General features: G+C 40.4%; 1 protein-coding gene across 5 annotated transcripts in view; it reads left to right on the plus strand.

Annotated features, from left to right (window-relative positions):
- ltbp1 (latent transforming growth factor beta binding protein 1) overlaps positions 1-17,806 on the plus strand; it is a 115,211-nt gene that overhangs the window by 17,549 nt on the left and 79,856 nt on the right. For all 5 annotated transcript variants that reach the window (XM_047602733.1, XM_047602730.1, XM_047602729.1 and 2 more), the window contains exons 4-5: positions 4,651-4,790; positions 12,156-12,323. In XM_047602733.1, coding sequence (XP_047458689.1) covers positions 4,651-4,790; positions 12,156-12,323 — 308 coding nt within the window. The remainder of the gene's footprint in view (positions 1-4,650; positions 4,791-12,155; positions 12,324-17,806) is intronic.

The raw sequence follows: 17,806 nt of genomic DNA on the forward strand, positions 1-17,806 counted from the left end.
TCTTATCAGTATCAAAGTGTCAGTACACATCGAATGCGCCACATGAAACACACACATATGGTTGGTATCTGAATCACAGCCTATTTTGGAGCTATGGTCTTAATTTTTCATCATCTTACCTGGCACCATGAAGTGTTTTCTCGCTGACCTGCACCTTAAAAATAAAGATGATGAGAGTACGATCCAAAACGTATCAGAAATGCATTTTATAAGCGGATTTTCTTTGTAGCAACTGATTTTTACAATATTGTATTTCGGCATTATGTTTAAAATGTGTACACTTTTACTATGTTGGTCCATGTTCCATTTGTTTCATGTTCAAACCAGTCTAGCCATTCTTCTCTGACCACTGCCATCTGCAAAGCATTCCACCATTTGTAACACATAGGGAAAGTTGTTAGAAAACACAGTAGATCACATCTGAAAACTATCCAACTGCAGCCTGGAGCTTTTTGCCGCATTACAGCCCAATCTCTAACAGACAAATAACATATTGGTGTAATGTCTAATTGCAGGAATCTACCAGATATTTCAAACAACTCAGATGTTTTGTAAAAAGCATAGTATTTTTGTCTTTTATATAGATGTATTTTATGTAGCTGTAGAAGCTAACACAGTGGCTTGATGGTTAGCACTGATGCCTCCCAGCGAGAAGGTCTGAGTGGAGTTTGCATGTTCTCCCTGTGTCTGCATGGGTTTTCTCTGGGGAACTCTGGTTTCCTCCCACCTCCATAGGCATGCTTGTTAGGCTAATTGATGACTCTAAATTGACCCTAGGTGTGAGTGTGAGTGCGAATGATTGTTTGTCTCTGTGTTAGTCCTGCGATAGAGTTGCTACCTGTCCAGGGTGTACCCCGCCTCTCGGATAAGCGGTAGTAGAAGATGAGATGATATGAGATGTAGCAGCTAACATGTATGTAATATAATAATGTAATGTGATATTAATATTATATGAACAAGAAGAAAATAACCTGATAGCCTGCGTTGTTTGTGTCAAGTCCAAGTTCCACATTTCGTTTCCACAGTCTCCGCCCCTTAAAATATGTCCAAGATTTCTGTCTTCCACTCTCTGGATAATTGGTTCTGTTGAGGGACAGTTTTTTCTTTACATCCTCTAATAGTTTACTGATTGTGTCACCCCAAGCAGTTGTGTTTAGTAGCACTCTCGGGACATTGGCCTTGATGGTGAATGGTAAGGCCAGGGATGTAACTTTGCTAATAACATGAGCATTGGGAATATTCAGAATGTTTTTTAAATCAAGGGTTTTTCACTGTGAATTCTGTGTTATTATGGCTTGCCTGGAGGATACACTCTCATTATCACTATCCATCAGGGTAATAGCAGGCAGAATTTTTCCTGGCACTTCCATATGTGGACTTGAAACTGCATAAACTCCAGCTGTGGTTAACAGTTGGTTTGTTTTGCCTGTCATTATGGGAGATGGCTGGAGAATGTACAGTCACATCAGACATTGTAAAAACGGACCCAATGGCTAGTTAGTTCCAATTGGTGAACCTAAATTCAAAAACAATAAACAATTTTCCACTTTTCAGCTCAGTGTTGCAGCAGCAAGTAACCTGCCACATCAACCATTGAACAGCATGTCAAGCATGTTAATGAATACATTTTTTATTGTGTGCTTTACATGCAGTCTGTAAAATGTTAAGAGGAGGTCACAGGCTCAGTCCCATAGCAAGACAAATTTTCTGAAACATTTCCTTTTCAACATATCATACTACATTTTCTCCTGATCTCATGTGTTTTAGTTTTCTTAACCAAAGGTAAAAAGCAGAACCTTTTTCCATATTTCTGGGATGTAGTGGTAGCTTTTTAGCAAACACTAAAAAGGGATGGCCTATTCTTTATGATCAAGCAGACCTGTTAGCAGGGCTACAGAGTCTCTAATGTAGCTGACTTATCAACAGCTTATCAAAATGTTCAAAAATCATTTTTAGATTGAAATTTAGTGGCAGATTGGTAAAGGAGATGCAGGTGTTCTGTTAGACCTCTATGCTGATGAGGAAGCTGAGTCTGTAGGTGAGCCTTTTATCAATTTTGTAGTCAGAGACACCACTTTATGTGTTGTGAAGAGAAGAACATCAGAAGATGTTTGAGGACCACTCTCTCAGAAGAAAGTAGAAGATTGCAGAAAAAATGAACATTGGAATGGTTGTCTCCCTGCAGTCAGTGTACCTTCAGTTGCAATATTGCTAATTTGTGCAAAGCCTCGGATCAAGTTCATTGGGTTCATTACAATAAACCAGAGTATGTCAGCTCTCTCGGGGGAGAAGACTTGGACGACTACAGTGCAGAGGTCGATGATTGTGGCCAAAGCAGTGGAGGCCGAGACTGAACAGATGCAACCCCTATCACACAAACACACGCACGCGCACGCGCACACGCACACGTACACACACACACACAGAAACCATACTATCTGATTTATGTAGAAATTAGTGTTATCTCCAGTCTGATATTTAAGCCTTCTAGTCTTAGCCACCTAGTTTTAAGTATCAGACATTTTCTTATATATATATATATATATATATCATAAATTTTCTTACGTTTTCATTTAATACTGCCATTTTGGCTGCTCCTGGTTCCTGTCTTGAGTAAGGGAATGGGAGAAGGGAACTGAGAGAAACAGCGAGGCGGCGAGCTACTAAAATCCCTACATGTCATTGTGATATAATGAATAATGTTAAGGGCTGATATTTTAAAGAAAGACCATTTGGACCAAGTGAGTGGTCAGATTGTAAATAGAGTTTATAAGGAGACATGCTCCACATAAAGATTGTTCCAACTCTCAACACCCAATGCCTTCCAGTGTGAATTCTTGTACATACCGTGCTTGTGTGAGCAATCACACACAAGTGTGTTTTTTACATGCAATCAAGTCCACCAAGTATTCTAAAATATAAGCAATTTAGAGGGTTTCACAACTGGACAATCGGTGGTTACATATTAGAAGTCCACATTTCAGTGTACAGTAATACAGTTTACTGTGTATAAATACATTGTACAGTTTTTCCGACCTGGCTTGAATGGTGCAATATAAAGTGGAGACACATTGCGGAATTACAAATATAATGGTTTATTTCATTTGAAAGAAAACAAATCAGACATGGTGAGCTTCTGCAGCTGAAAAGTGATCCTCCTAGACCTATTCAACAGGCATCTTCTTCTTTGTTCTGTCTTCTCAGGTGTGGCTGGTCAAGGTGATTAAGCATACGTCAAAGACACTTGCACAGCCAGTGGTGCTGCATAGGGGCATAACAACAGATTAATATTTCCTGAAAAGTAGCTATTTAAGACATTGCACAACTACAGTATTTAAAAGGCTACAAATCACTGTGTGTTTATTTATACCATGGAAAGGGGCCCATCATAAAATAAAAATATGCAGTGCTCATTCTCCTCTGTCCACTTGTTTCCTCCATTTTTCACTTGTGGGAAATGATGTATCATTTTTAACATTAATGATAATTCCTAAATATATACAATATGTTTCAGAAAATCATTGGATTTGAAATCCTCTGACCCAATTCATTTAGATCCACCACCAAGGGAAATTTTACCTACACTTATACACTTAAATATGATAAATCATGTGTAATTCAGTTTACTTCACTTCAGTTTTATTTATATAACGTCAATAACAATACAAACCTGAAACCTACAGAGCAGCCTGAGGGCAATGGTGGCAAACGTTGACCACGTCCAGTACGGGTGGAACACTGGACACCAGTTTGATTTGACCACTGCTGTTGGAGCTCCTGTGATGTCATTCGGTGGTCATTTCTTGCTGAAGAAACCCTTTGACACCCAGATCTTGGTTTGTCTTCCAAGCTGTTGGTTCATCTGTATTTCTGCAGAGTGCATCCACGCTTCCTGGCAATCTGGAAGCAGCTGTACCTTTCCTGGCTGAGAAACTGTATCTTCAGGCGTGTTTCCTGCGTTAGTTTCCTTATTTTAGTAATTTTTGTCTCTAAAGAACTTTAAAATGTACTGGATTTATATAGACACAAAGCACGGCAACAGAAAAATGTGTCTTTTTAATAAAAAGCACAGCCTTCATAAGTGAATCACTGGTATCAATGGCTGTTTTAGGATTTGTTTAGTATTTTGAAAGAAATTGGACTTTAAGACCTTCACTTGAAGAGTGATTGTTAATGCAATATTTCACAAATGCATGGGGTGTCTGAAAACTTTATTACACCACTGTATAATGTTTTTTTGACATAACTGAGAAGATGAAGGTTGTGAAATATACTGTATCACAGTGCATTACCTATCAGTATGTGTACACACCATTCACACCATTGCCTAATATTAGAATATGCTTTTTGATTCCAGTTGTAGCTGATTGATGAGCACTCATAAATATCTCTCTGTCTTAAACAAGATCATTGTAGACCTTGGTGTGCTTTTAAGGCTAGTGGTCAGGCAGAGGCTTAGGTTAACAAGATTGGAAGAGGTATGTCTCTTGAATGAAAGGAAATCTCATTAAGATTACAGTATACTTCAGCATACTTCAAAGTATGAACAGGCAGTAAATCAGAGAGGGCTAGATTGAAACTTTGAACGTTGTTTGCTAATTTTCCAAATGATTTATTTTTTGTATTGTATTGTGTTCTTCTTTCCTCCAGCATCCGGCCCATGCCTGTACACCCTGGTTATTTTATAAAGCCCAAGTACTACAACACACACGCCACACACACTCAGATGCATGTCCAGGCCCAACCTGACCGGCCAATCCCCCTGACAGTGGGACACAACCCCATCCATGGTGAGTGAGTTCTATACATTATTGCAACCCTTTCTCATTCATTGCAAGTTGAAAATCATCATCACACTTTGCTTTCTAGTCATTCCACCGTTGAAAGCCTACTTACAGAAATGTAAATGTACTGACATTAAGTAATCCATCATAATGAACAACATTATTATTATTGTCAGTACTACTGCAAATTGCTCAGCTTACTTTTCAATTCCATCCACATGGCTGTGCAGTGTTAACATAAACAGGTTAGATAATTACAAAAGCAGACACAATGCTCTGAGTTGCTTCAAAAAAAATCCAAATGATTATATGTATAGTATTTATATTAAAATTAGAAAAAAACAACAACAAACAAAACAAAACAGTGGATGCCTGCACACTTAGTGAGCTGTTATATTGTATGCTGTTTGGAGTTATTAGACAGTGAAAGGCAAGTATAATTTAATTCTTTGTTTCCTGGTAAATGACTAACCAGGGGACATCTGATTTACAAATAAAGAGAATAAAAATGGTTTAACTAAGGTTCAAATGCGCTTAACCTCTGTTTTATCAGATCTGCAATATATAATATAACATAGTATCTGTCCCTGAAAAAAGACCATTATCAAAAAATAATGTCTCTAAAGAAAACACTGTCGAAATTCAATTTTATTAGTGACATGTGAAACTAAAATCTAAAATCACTCTCCCATAGTGTTGTACATTCTATTTGTAGAAATGTATTAGAGTCCAGTGGAATAGTCTGGGCTTATTTTAGAAATGCTCAGACCTATTTATAAGGTCCCACAATTCTTGCTTCATGTCAGGACAATAAAATCCAATTCTCCAAAGTTCATTCTTGGACTCAGGTTTTCAGAGTGGTTTCTATCTAGCTGTTCTACCTGAAGGGCTGCAGAGATGATTGCATCTCCTGGCAGGAACTCCAATCTCTGCAGACGACCTTTGAACCTCTGTTACAATGATTGTCGGGTTCATGGGCAAGTTATGCATTTATTCTTTTCTCTACAGATGATATTAACATATATAACATAACTGAAGGTCCCTGAAGAAGACATGGCAGTAAAATTGTCCATTGATCCATCTTAAGTTTATCCAACAAACATGAAGGAATAACATCAGAAAATGTCATTTGTTAAATATCTGTATGACTGTTCAAAAAAAATCCACTATTTCAGTATTACAGTAGTGAGAAATGCCAGCAGTGACTTTCAGAGAAGTTAACATTTTAGATCAGGGACAGACACTCTGGCCTATTCTGTGAGCAAACGCATGTACAAAACCCATCTCGTCTGCTCTGACACTGTGAGAAAATTGATAGAATGTAGAGCTGCCACTTGGGCGGTAGAAGAATTTGTTCAAATTCCAGGTCTAGCAATAATGAAATAAAGACTTAAGCGTTGCCTGCTGCTTGGGGCTGCCGAAAATGATATATTAGACTCATTTTCTACAAGCGGTATCAGACAAATGCAGGGAGTGTGGGAGGTGGGAAGAGAGAGATGGAATAAAATAACTCTGTCATCCAGGGAGATCCCCTCAGTTTGCTGAAACAACAAGTGCCTCTATTGATATGACTAGAGGGAGGCGATCTTGAGTTGAGCCTGTCATCTATCACCATTTATTACATTATCTCCTGTTAACAGTTTAAAGGGTGATCGTGTAATTGAATGAATTCTGAAACACAAAAGCATGAACAGACAAATGAGGCTGAGGCCTTTTCTTTATTTAAAGACAAAGTGCACCATATTTACTCACACCTTGAGCCATGTAAAATTTAGGTTCATTGATGAGCCCCACTGGCTTGTGACATTTACATTTTTAGGGAAGTTTTTTCAGTTTTGAACTGCACACACCATTTAAAGAAAAAAAAAGGGGCCAAACTATTACATATCTAACAAATGAATAGCAGTCATAAGTCACTAGCTTGTGTTTTTTTTTTTTTTTTTTTTTTTTTTTTTTTTTTTTTTTTCAGGCTTGTCATGAATTCCAGGCCAAACTCTAACATCAGACTCACCAGTACGCATCTATGAATAAGCCAATATTTTTCAACAAAACTCCAGCCTGCAGTTTGAGCAGCCCCTGGCCACAGCCAGTCAGACAGTCTTGGGGATATTAACGGGGAGTTCAGTAGACAGAACACTGTTGGGTTTGCAATACTGTAAACTCGAGCAGACCCAGAGCATGCCACAGTGACCCAGACCCAGTTTCAAAATAACCTGCTCAGCTCATTTTAATTTTAGGCAGCAGTATGTAAATGCCTGAGAAATGGCCAGACATCAAAGCCAGAAAGGGAAACAGGACAGAGACACATATAGAGAGCGGGAGAGGAAAGTCACCAACCAGACGCCCGTATTTAAGCATTTGTGGGAAAGATTCTTTTTTTATGGCTTCCAAATAAGTATTTAGCAGAGCTGTATCTTATTTCAAAATTTGTCCGAATGAGGCCTTGGATTATTTGAGGGGTCATAAAGCAGTGCTCTTCTCCAAATGACATTCGAGAGGACTCACTCACACAAACCCCTTAAGCAAAGAATTAAGGAATACTGCAGGCTAGAAATACACAATTAACATATAATTGTTTTCACAACAGTTTTATGATCTTGATTTTGACTTTGACAAGTTTTTATAAATTAAATTCCAGTCTTAAGCTGGTTTCCTACATAGTGTTAAATACGTACTACATAGCGTAACAACAAAGTTGTAGACTCCACATGAAGTCATTTGTTTTGTCGACAGAGATAAGGATCATAGTCCCCAATATTCCCAGACACTTGGTATGACTTTGGCCTTCACCTTTCACATCTGTACCAGTTGTTCCTTCAGTCCTCTCTTACTCTGGTCTGGTCTTGCCACATCTTCTGCTCCTTGTCCACTAGAATTATGTCTGGTTGATTAGCCAGCAGCTGCTTGTCAGTCTGGAACAGGAACTTAGCTCCACCGTTCTCAGCCATTTTGGGAATGTGTTCCACCTGGAGATGGGGACTTACAAGCCAGGCCTTCTAGTGTACACTTCCAGCTTGCATCGTGCACACTGCTATCAAGTACTGGACTGTCTCAGTGGCATCTTCGCAGTGTGAACCTGAGTTCTATATGCTGTGGACAACCACTACCTGTATGTACCTGGTGCTTAGAGTTTGTTCCTGTACAGAAAATAAGTTAAATACCAGATTAATACGTTGGTTTGATCTGACAGCTTCCACTCTTTGATGTTATACGTGGCTCAAGATTTAGCACTGAATGCAGCACAGGTTCGTCTTGATATAGTCTACCTATAACTGTGGAAGAATTATCCTATTTTTTGTGTGTGGTGCACTGTGTTGAAAAGCAGCTTTATTCTGGGTCAGACCAAGTGGTGGTTGTAGAAAAAGGGGATTTATGTGCCTGTGAGAGTGACTCAACAAAACACCTGTCAATGGAGTCCTGCACACAATGTCACACACCAAAGGAGTACATCTGCAAATAGTAGGCCTCTCAGCCTAAATTAATGACAATACCACAGCTGGTTTCTGACCAGCATGAAAGCACCTGACATGTTTGCTCTTTTAAAACAGGAAACCTTTCTGTTATCCTTGTCCCATGTGAAAGACAGACTGTCAGCGTCTGGCTTTGGTGCCACATCTGGGAAAGTTATTGTCCTGTATTCCCTCAGCTATCCCCCTGCTCTCCCACACAGCCTCAGATGTTAGTAGTCTTGGCCATGACTGAAAGCTTAGTCAGAGATAATCACCTCAGCGTCACTGGAATGACCAAACAAAAACAAAAAAAAGCCATTATAGTCTGCAGGCACATTACAGTGTGCCTGCAAATGGTGTGCCTTGAGTGTCATCTTTACCTTCATCTAAGATCAGCTTACTCACTGTGGGATCTATTTTTATACCTATTTTATACCTGTTTTTAGATATTATCATGTTTTGGCCATGCCTTTATAAAACACTGTAAAGACTAGGAAGACCTCATTAATACCAGCTGGAAATTATTTGGCAGTAAAAATTCCATTGTGTTTTTACATGCATTGTTGAAGCTTTGAACTCTGGAAGTGCAATAATAGAAAGGTGTTTGAAACAAGAGCACTGTTTGTGCCTGACAAGATGTCATAATGTACAATTGAAGGCTTGAAATGAAGGCTATTATTGCTACTATGACAAGGATGGAGTGACTGAATTGGAGCATCTCCTGAACATCAAGGCTGCTGCTCTCTGTAAGGAGTGACAAGTTATGACACTATGGATAGTAGTAAAGGGTTGTTGTGTTCATTGTTTATGTTAATTCTACAAAAATTACTAATGGCTGCATAGTGCAATTGTAGGGGATTCAGATTTAGTGTCTCCACTGCCTCACGTTTCATCTAATGGCTCTGCAGTTATATTTCGTGATATTGCTCACATAAACTCACGGTGGTGCACTGGGAAACAGAGTGAAATTACCCCCTGACCCTGTCTGCATTCAAATGTGATCATTCTTCCTGGCTAAACTTCCTCCAGACTCTTCCCAGCCTGGATGAATCTCATCTCTGTTCAGGTTGATTGATGTTGTTGTGTCTGAAATGTTTTCCCAACTCCCTTTCCAGGTGCTCAACATGAGCGGCAAAATCTGCCAGCAACATGTGCAGACTTACAGAAGTATATAAGTGAAATTGGAGGAGATTTAGAGACGTTTTATCCTTGCTGTGTCCAGGGACATGACCCTCAGAGTTGTCTGACATGTTAGGGTTGGTGGTGAACGTGGAGCTGCTTGAAAATCTGTCAAAGAACAATTCATTGCTTTCCCGTTAAGAAAATATTAATCTTTTTCCAAGACACAGAAACAAGCAAACATCTATGTGACTATGTTAGAAAACTGTATCCAAACCTAATGGGGTAAACAGCAATGAAAAAAATGTTTAAGTGGTTTTATTAAGTGACGTATTCAGTGTTATACCTATGAGCCTTGTTCTCTCAAGCTGGCATTTGGGCTTACATGTCTTTTGGCTGTATGTTACTTGGACTTTTTTGCCATGTGTCATTCCTATTTACTAATAAGTCTTGTCCATTTTAAATACATCATTTAGACATTCACCATTTAGGTTGAAAAGGTATGCGCAGGCTCATAACATAAAACCCCTAACTGAGCTCATGAATAGGCAAATATTGAGGTCATCACTGTGAATTGTAAACATTTTGAGTTGAAGATTTTTGCTAATCACAAAAAGTTTCTGCTCTCAAAATGATCTCAGAAGACTTCTCAACAATCAAGTATTGTTGACTTGCAAGCTGGAAATGGTTACAAAGTAAACTCAGTCAATTCATATATTCATCACTCAAGTTTGAGACAATTTAGCACTGTGGCTGCCATAGAAGTGGGCACATAGAAGTGAAGGTGAATCCTACAGAATGCTCAGTTATGTAGTTGCTAAGGTTCAGTAGTATGCTGACAATGACAATTTACATCCAATTAAATCTAGTGGCTAACTTCAAACCAAAAAATCCACCTTTTGTAGTGATCAAGTTAGGCTTTAACCAAACTAAGATTATTTTGGAATAGCCCCAGGAAGCTGTTGGACATCCAAAGAAGCTGGCCTAAAGCAGTTCTGTCAAGAAAAAAATAAATAAATAAATAATAATAATAATAATCCTGAATGTTGAGCACCTGGACTTAGGCTACTGGATGCACTGAGATTTTCATTACCAAAGGAAGTTTAAACACTAGCACCAGTAAGGTTTAATATGTATTGTTTAAGATAACAAAAACTAAATTAGCTGGGAAGCTGCACATTGATTTGTTTCTATATTTTACTCGGATGAAGATCAGACTAAATTTTTTGATGAAATAATGCAGAATAAACACCCATATAATGTACATAAAAAGCATAATTTAGTTGTGTGAAAGTCTGTTATTTGAGAATGGCAGATTATTAGAATCTGCCACCAAGTCAAAATAGACACATGCAAACCTCAAACAGCATCAGTAAATATTGATGGCATAGATTTAGTTTAGAATATATGGCTTTATGTCTTCAAAGAAACAGTCAAATATAATCTGTTGATTGGTGATTAAGGAGTTCCTCATTGTTTGATTTGGAACCTTTTCTGTGTTTCCCTCAGGGATTGTTCCTTTAAGAAGAGAGGAATGCTCACTTTAACTCAGAATAACTTTGCCACTCTCTTGTTTAATTCTTTTTGTAAATAATCTTCCCACCAATAGGAATTTGGCAAACCATGTTTAGACTTTTAATCTTGGACCTCTATATGTTTTCCTGGCAGTGTTTTAAAACTTTATTTCCATCGGCATCAGCATAACCACTATATCATATTGTGCACCTCTTTAATATTTAATATTTTTACCTATTAGTAAATGCTTCAGTAGCCTGGGGTGTCTTATCCAGTAGTTATTCCTGCCTCTCAGGTTTTGAAAACATTCCTCTGGCTGCTTGGCTTTATTTCTTGAGTCTGCTCTTTCTGGCGTGAACGACTGACAGCCACAGACAAAGCACTTGGGGCTGGAGACAGGGGTTTGGACTTGACTCAGCGATACCAAAAACCACCACACAGGGAAGACATATTAAACTCTATTCACTAGGGAAGTGAATAAAATTGAGAGAATTAAAAGTAACAGTACAGTACACCTTACTATAGATGTAAGTAGTGTTTTACAGTGGGTAGAAAGATGGGATGCAGTATCTCTGGCTACACTAGTTTGCTCTTGTCATCCATTCTTCCTGTAAGTCAGTACTGAGAGCTGGCTTTCCTGAGTGTGGGGAAGAAGACTCAGCAAGATAAGCTTACATTCTTCATAAAAACCCTTTGACGTCTTCCTGGTCTCTGTTCAAATTCATAGTAAAGGATTTTTGGAAGTGTTTTTCAAATTTAGATGAACCTCTTGAGTAGAAAACAAGGAGAAAGAAGGAATAAAAAGAACACTGGTGAACAAGAAAAACTGTCATATGAGCTGAAGGCAGCATGCACGCTGATTGTCTGGGAAAAAAATAGCCGTGAAATGCCAATATATACCTCTAAGAGACTCCTGATGAAGAATTGGAAGCCATCCCATAGTTTTGTTTGCTGACTTTCACTCTCCCACATTTTCTTTATTCCTGCTCATATTTCAGAGGCGCCACTGGATTTAAGAGCAGTGGAGAAGGAGGAGTAACGTATACTGTAGGCAGGGCCAATGCGAAGTATGTGAAGTACAGGGAGGAGACACAGAAGTAGAAGTTTTTCAAAAATTAAAACTTACCTGGATTTTTTTTGTTGTTGTTATTGTTTTGACTAGAGTCATCTGTGACGAGCTTGAACCTGAAAGTAATTTAACTTAATTTAACAATGGATCAAAGAATAACTACGGTTCCTCTGCTCTCCCTCCTCCTCGCCTTCTTTTGTGCCATATTTTTGGTGGTAGCTGGAAACCATACAGGACGGATCAAGGTGGTCTTCACACCTACCATCTGCAAACTGACCTGCATAAGCGGCAGATGTCACAACAACTGTGAGCTGGGAAACACCACCACCATCATCAGTGAGAATGGACATGCCACCGACACTCTGACAGCTCCCAACTTCAGAGTAGGTAAGAGATCCGAACTTTTGTTGCTTACTGTTTCTGCAGGAAGGTTCAAACATGCTGATGGCCTTCTGCCTGTGAGTATTTACTCTCTGTCACTTGTGTCTGTGTCAGGCTGCATCCTGCAGGGAATAGCTGCTGCCATCAAGGAATGCCATTGCTATGGGGTGGGGGTCTAGGCTGGGGTAAATGTCTAAATAACATTCACATGAATGCCAGGTCCAAGCAGAACACTGGATTGTTGTTACCTTTGTGATAAATGTAGTGGGTACCAGACACATGAAACTATTTTATTCTCCACGATTGGGGTCAGCATGCCAGCCGTTTTTTTTTTTTTTGCAGTGGAAGATTGGTCTGGTTCTGCTCTGTTGGAAACTGATTATGCTCCGTGAAGTTGAATTTGTTTACAGAAAAATAGCCCTGAATGGTTGTAGGACTATACAATTGCATGCAGGGGTATTTTCTTCCAAAGCCAAATGCTGTGCTACTGTAATGCCAGGCAGGTGTTAAGTTCCACTTCCACATAGCAGACGTGTTCAAATTTGTTTTGGTTTAGGACAACCATGAAACTAATACAGTAAGGTTTTGCTACATGTACAATCTGATCAGATCCAATTATTTTAAAAATGCCTGGCTTGGACCCAACCTAACACAGATCAAAATTATTCAGTCAGGAAATCTGTCCTTTATTTCATGCAATGTGCAGTAAAGAGAAAAAAACACCACTGTATCAAGTCCATTTCAGTCTGAAGAAGTGTACTAGGTATTAAATATAATGAGTAGGGTGAATTTCATTGAGTTGAATGCATTCAATTACATTCCAGCTTCAGAATGTCATGAAACAGCTCCTGTGTAATGGAGCATATGGCATGTGCATTGTTTCGAGTGTTACACAGATGAGCAATCTGTGTCTCAACTTGTTTGAGTCCTTACAAGGAGCAGATCCGTGTCTCGAGCTCTGACACATGTAGAAACCAAGGAAGTGTGGAACAGGGTGAATTCCTTTCTGACTCAGCTGAATAAATTAGTATGACTAGAGTAACACCCACTAGAGGAGAAAATGCATTAGACTGTTAACCATGGATAACCCAGGGAGATGATTTTTCTCTCTGTACTGGAAGTGATTACCAATGATGCCTGGATCCCCTAAAGGCTGTTAAATAAATTTTGCTTCAAGAGTAACATGTGCAGTCTTTGACGTGAGAATTTGAGCCACTGGCCAATAACCAATTCAGGTATAAATGGTGATGAACTCTGAGTAGAGGGTCAGACTGAAAAGACTGAAGTCACACTTTAAGGTAGACTGACCATTCTAGTAAAGTGATGATGTCTTTTGTGGGAAGAGCAGGAATGTACCCCAGATTTAATGTGAATGTATAATGGGAACTGGAAGTTGCTCATTGGCACAAATCCCTAACCAGGCTGAGAGTCCACAGCCTCTCTGTTATCTCAATCATTGTGTTGCCACAATGGCAAAACTATTTGTTTTATGTCAGACAGTCTTGAATAAAGTACTCAAAAGTCATACTTGAGTAAAGCAAAGATATCCTACTAGAAAATAACTTAAAAGTCATCTACATCTACTCATCAACCTGCCCAGTCTTGATGGCTTGCAGTTGTCCACTCCTACAATTCTCCAACCTGCCCGTGAATCCTCTTATACTCTCAAACTGATCATCAGCTATATCTTGTATTATTAGATTCTACATGTTTCCTTCAGCCCGATATATCTATCTATGACAGAAGTTTGTTTGTCTTGTCTCTCCTGCTCTTCTTTTCTCTCTTTCTACCTGGTTGGTCTTAAACAGTTGGGTCCCTCCCTATGAGCTGGGTTCTGCTTAAGGTTTCTTCCTGTTAAAAAGCAGGTTCAAGTTGTTTTTTGTAAAGCTGTGCTTAAGTATCAACTACAATGAATTGTAATGCATTTAAGTGTAAAAGTACAAGTAAATAAAGTGCTTTCAGACAGCTTTTTACCATGTAGTCTCTCTCTTTCTGGGCTACATACATGTCCTGCAATGCTAAATAGCCTTTCACAGGCTGCTGAGGCAGGAAGGGTGTTCAGTTTCAGAAAGAGCCTGCATACTGTTGGAAAAGATGTAGAGACTCCATGTTGAGCTGTCTTGTGTTTGAGGTGACTTCAGGACTTCAGAGAAGTCATCTTCATCAGAGGAGCAGGACCTGGTGGCTTCACTCAGTGGCAGGGAGGGTGCATGGCTGCAATTCAATGCGTCTAGGCATGTAGAGGTGATCAAGACAACCTTCTGAAGTTCAAACTGAGCATCAGAATGGGGAAGAAAGGGGATTTAAGTGACTTTGAACATGGTATGGTTGTTGGTGCCAGATGGGCTGGCTTGAGTATTTCAGAAACTGCTAATCTACTGGGATTTTCACACAGCCATCTCTAGGGTTTACAAAGAATGGTCCGTAAAAGAGAAAATATCCAGTGAGCAGCACTTGTCTGGATGAAAATGCCTTGTTGATGTAGGAGGTCAGAGGAGAATGGGCAGACTGGTTGGAGATGATAGAAAGGCAACAGTAACTCAAATAACCACTGGTTACAACCAAGGAATGCCGAATACCATATGTGAACACACAACATGTCCAACCTTGAAGAAGATGGGCTACAGCAGCAGATGACCACACCGGGTACCACTCCTGTCAGCTAACAACAGGAAAGTGAGACTACAGTTCACACAGGCTCACCAAAATTAGACAATAGAGGATTGGGAAAACGTTGCCTGTTCTGACATGTCTCCATTTCAGATGCATTTCAGCTCTTGTGGCGCCAGGTGTATCTCCCTTGGGAGAGACTAACCCTGCAACCTGACAAAATGTGGCTGAGCGTACGTACACAAGAACAAAGTGGGCAGGAGCATCCTCCCCTAACCACTGGTTTAGGTTCTGGGGAGATGGCAGCACATCATAAATTGCCCCTATCATAAATCTAATCCTACTAGCCTCCATGCTCCACAGCTCTCTCCATGACACCTTCCTTTTCTTTACACTCTCCCAGTTCACCCACTGTCCTTGCTTAGCCTGCGACACTGCCTTCGTGCATCTCATTACTTCCTCTTGCCTATGAATTTCCTCCACTACCATCTTCCTCTTTTCCGCTGTGGACACCTTGCTCCACAGAGGTTTCCCTGCACACAGTCCCAGGCCTCCATGCCCTTGCTGCACATGCCCCATGATATCCCTGAGCCTGAGGGCAGCCTGTGCCTCCTGAACCGCATCTCTTGGGTTCCACTTCCTCCCTGTTTTAACCGTGGGGGCTGTCCGCCTGACTACTGGGTCTTTTGACTGAGTAACAGTCATTTTTTTCAGACTAGCCTTAGCACACTTAAACTCCTCTGTTAGACTAGTTACTGGGAGCTCCAGTATAGTGTCCGACCGATTGAAGTTGACCCATTAAATAATGTAGCAGAACTTTAAATAAATAAATAAAAATAAATAAATAAGCCAGTCTAAATGAAGAACATGCTGTCAGTCTGTCTAATACTTGAAGTCAGTGAGGCGCAGGTTGTAATACAGGAAGCATAGCTTCTCTGCATTGGCACCCAACAGGTTGCATCTCTTGTTGCGTGCTGTGCTGAAAACCCTCTCACTGGGGACAGATGTGGGAGGAGGAGTAAGGAAGCGCTGGGCCAATGAAGACCAAGCAAAGTGACAGAGTTTTAATAGATGCGGGTGGTGAGTTGATCCGGTGGTTTTACACACCCATGCTGGTTTATGTGACCTAAGGGGACTTTTCGGCGCAGGAAGGAGTGGAGCATGGATGCGAGTCAATCTCCTACAACCATGCATGGAAAAGGGGAATGATAGGAAAGGTTTTTCTAATTTACTGAGAAACAATGCCCAGGTCAGCAATGCATGCCCAAAAACACGTCATTCATTCGTTCCCTCCATGAACCACACACAATCAAACCAAGCCAAAATGACGATGATAAAATATAAGTGATCCCACATCGTGTCGGGGAGACTAGAGCTTTCAACATCACTCATGTAATGCTACTACTGAGACAAAATCTGCAATGATATAGCCTCGCAGTTATTTTACACTGGAGATTTTGGCCAGGGACACTTTTGAAAGGGGCAATGAAATGTGTCCTATAATTGTTGTTCCAATGATGTTTTCACGTTTACATTTACTTATTTCATGAACTAACTTGCTGTGACTTGTCACACTTTGTTTTTTCTATTGGCGCAACATTTCACCGATAGATAGAACCCCCAATAAAACTGGAGTCGTCATATTGGGTCCCGATATATCAGTGACAATAATCGGTCGGTCACTACTCCAGTATGCCTTTTCCATACAAGGCTGCACCACTTAAGCAGCGTGGGACACCAAGCAATCTCCTAATTGATGAGTTAATCATCCTTTCAAGCTTCTCAACCTTTGTCAGAGGGACCTCATACACTGTTAGTGGCCACATTAGTCAGGGCAATAACCCAAATTGCATGCACCATAATCTTAGCTTTCCTGGGAGCCCTGACCGGTCTATGCTTGAAATGCCTTGGCTCATATCTTGTCTCAATCCCTCAAACTGTGCTACATCTCTGAGACTTGCGTCATACCACCTTCCCAGACTCTTCACTGGCTTCTCTAGCACTGTGGGAATCACCTCCTTATTTAAAATTAATTTCTTCTACCTTTCCTTTAACAACTGAGATACTCCTAGACTTACTCGGCTTAAACCTTCGTCTAACCCCACTGTAAGTTAATGTTTAACTTATCCAGCAGTCTGCTAGTACATGAAGTAGTTGACGTCACAGTCGTCATGTCATCCATGTAGGCCCTAATTGGATTATGCAGGCATAATATGGGGCAGCTAAGTGTGGGCGGAGCCTGGGAGCTGAGGACCGACTTAGATGGTGACTTGAGCGTCCCACAACAGATAGCCGTGACCCTCAAAAGACCAGATGTGCTGTTGTGGTCTGAGAAAGAAAGGATAGTTTTGTGGAATTAACTGTCCCATGGGAAGACAGAGTTGAAGAGGTGAATGAGCGCAAGAGAAATAGATATGCGGAGTTGGCATCGTAAGCGGAGCAGCGAGGCTGGAGCACCTGTGTGCGCCCAGTGGAAGTTGGCTGCCATGCATTTGTTGCAAAAGCCGCCATTGCTCTCCTGTGTGAGTTGGACATTCGCAGAAAAGAACAGAGGGTTGCCGTATAGAATGTCCCTGGCAGCGGAGCGAGCTATGTACTGACAATAGGTAGCAGTTGTAGTTAGATTAATCTTATCTGTCGGTTGAAAGGCACACGGTGGCATGGTAGCTGCATTGAGGGGGGTGACTCCGTTAAGCCTTCTTGAGATGTCGTGGGCGTAACTTAACGAAACATTGGTGAACGGAGGTGCCCACTTGAAAACCCCAATGATGTGCGGCACACTGCACACTGCCCACTGTTGCTAGTTAGGCTTGTTTGCTTGTGTGTAACTTCTGATCTTGGCAGAGGGGAGGAATGTTGTTTGAAGCATAGTTGCATGT

Source organism: Mugil cephalus, chromosome 13, assembly GCF_022458985.1.
Source record: "Mugil cephalus isolate CIBA_MC_2020 chromosome 13, CIBA_Mcephalus_1.1, whole genome shotgun sequence".
Taxonomy (NCBI): Eukaryota; Metazoa; Chordata; class Actinopteri; order Mugiliformes; family Mugilidae; genus Mugil; species Mugil cephalus.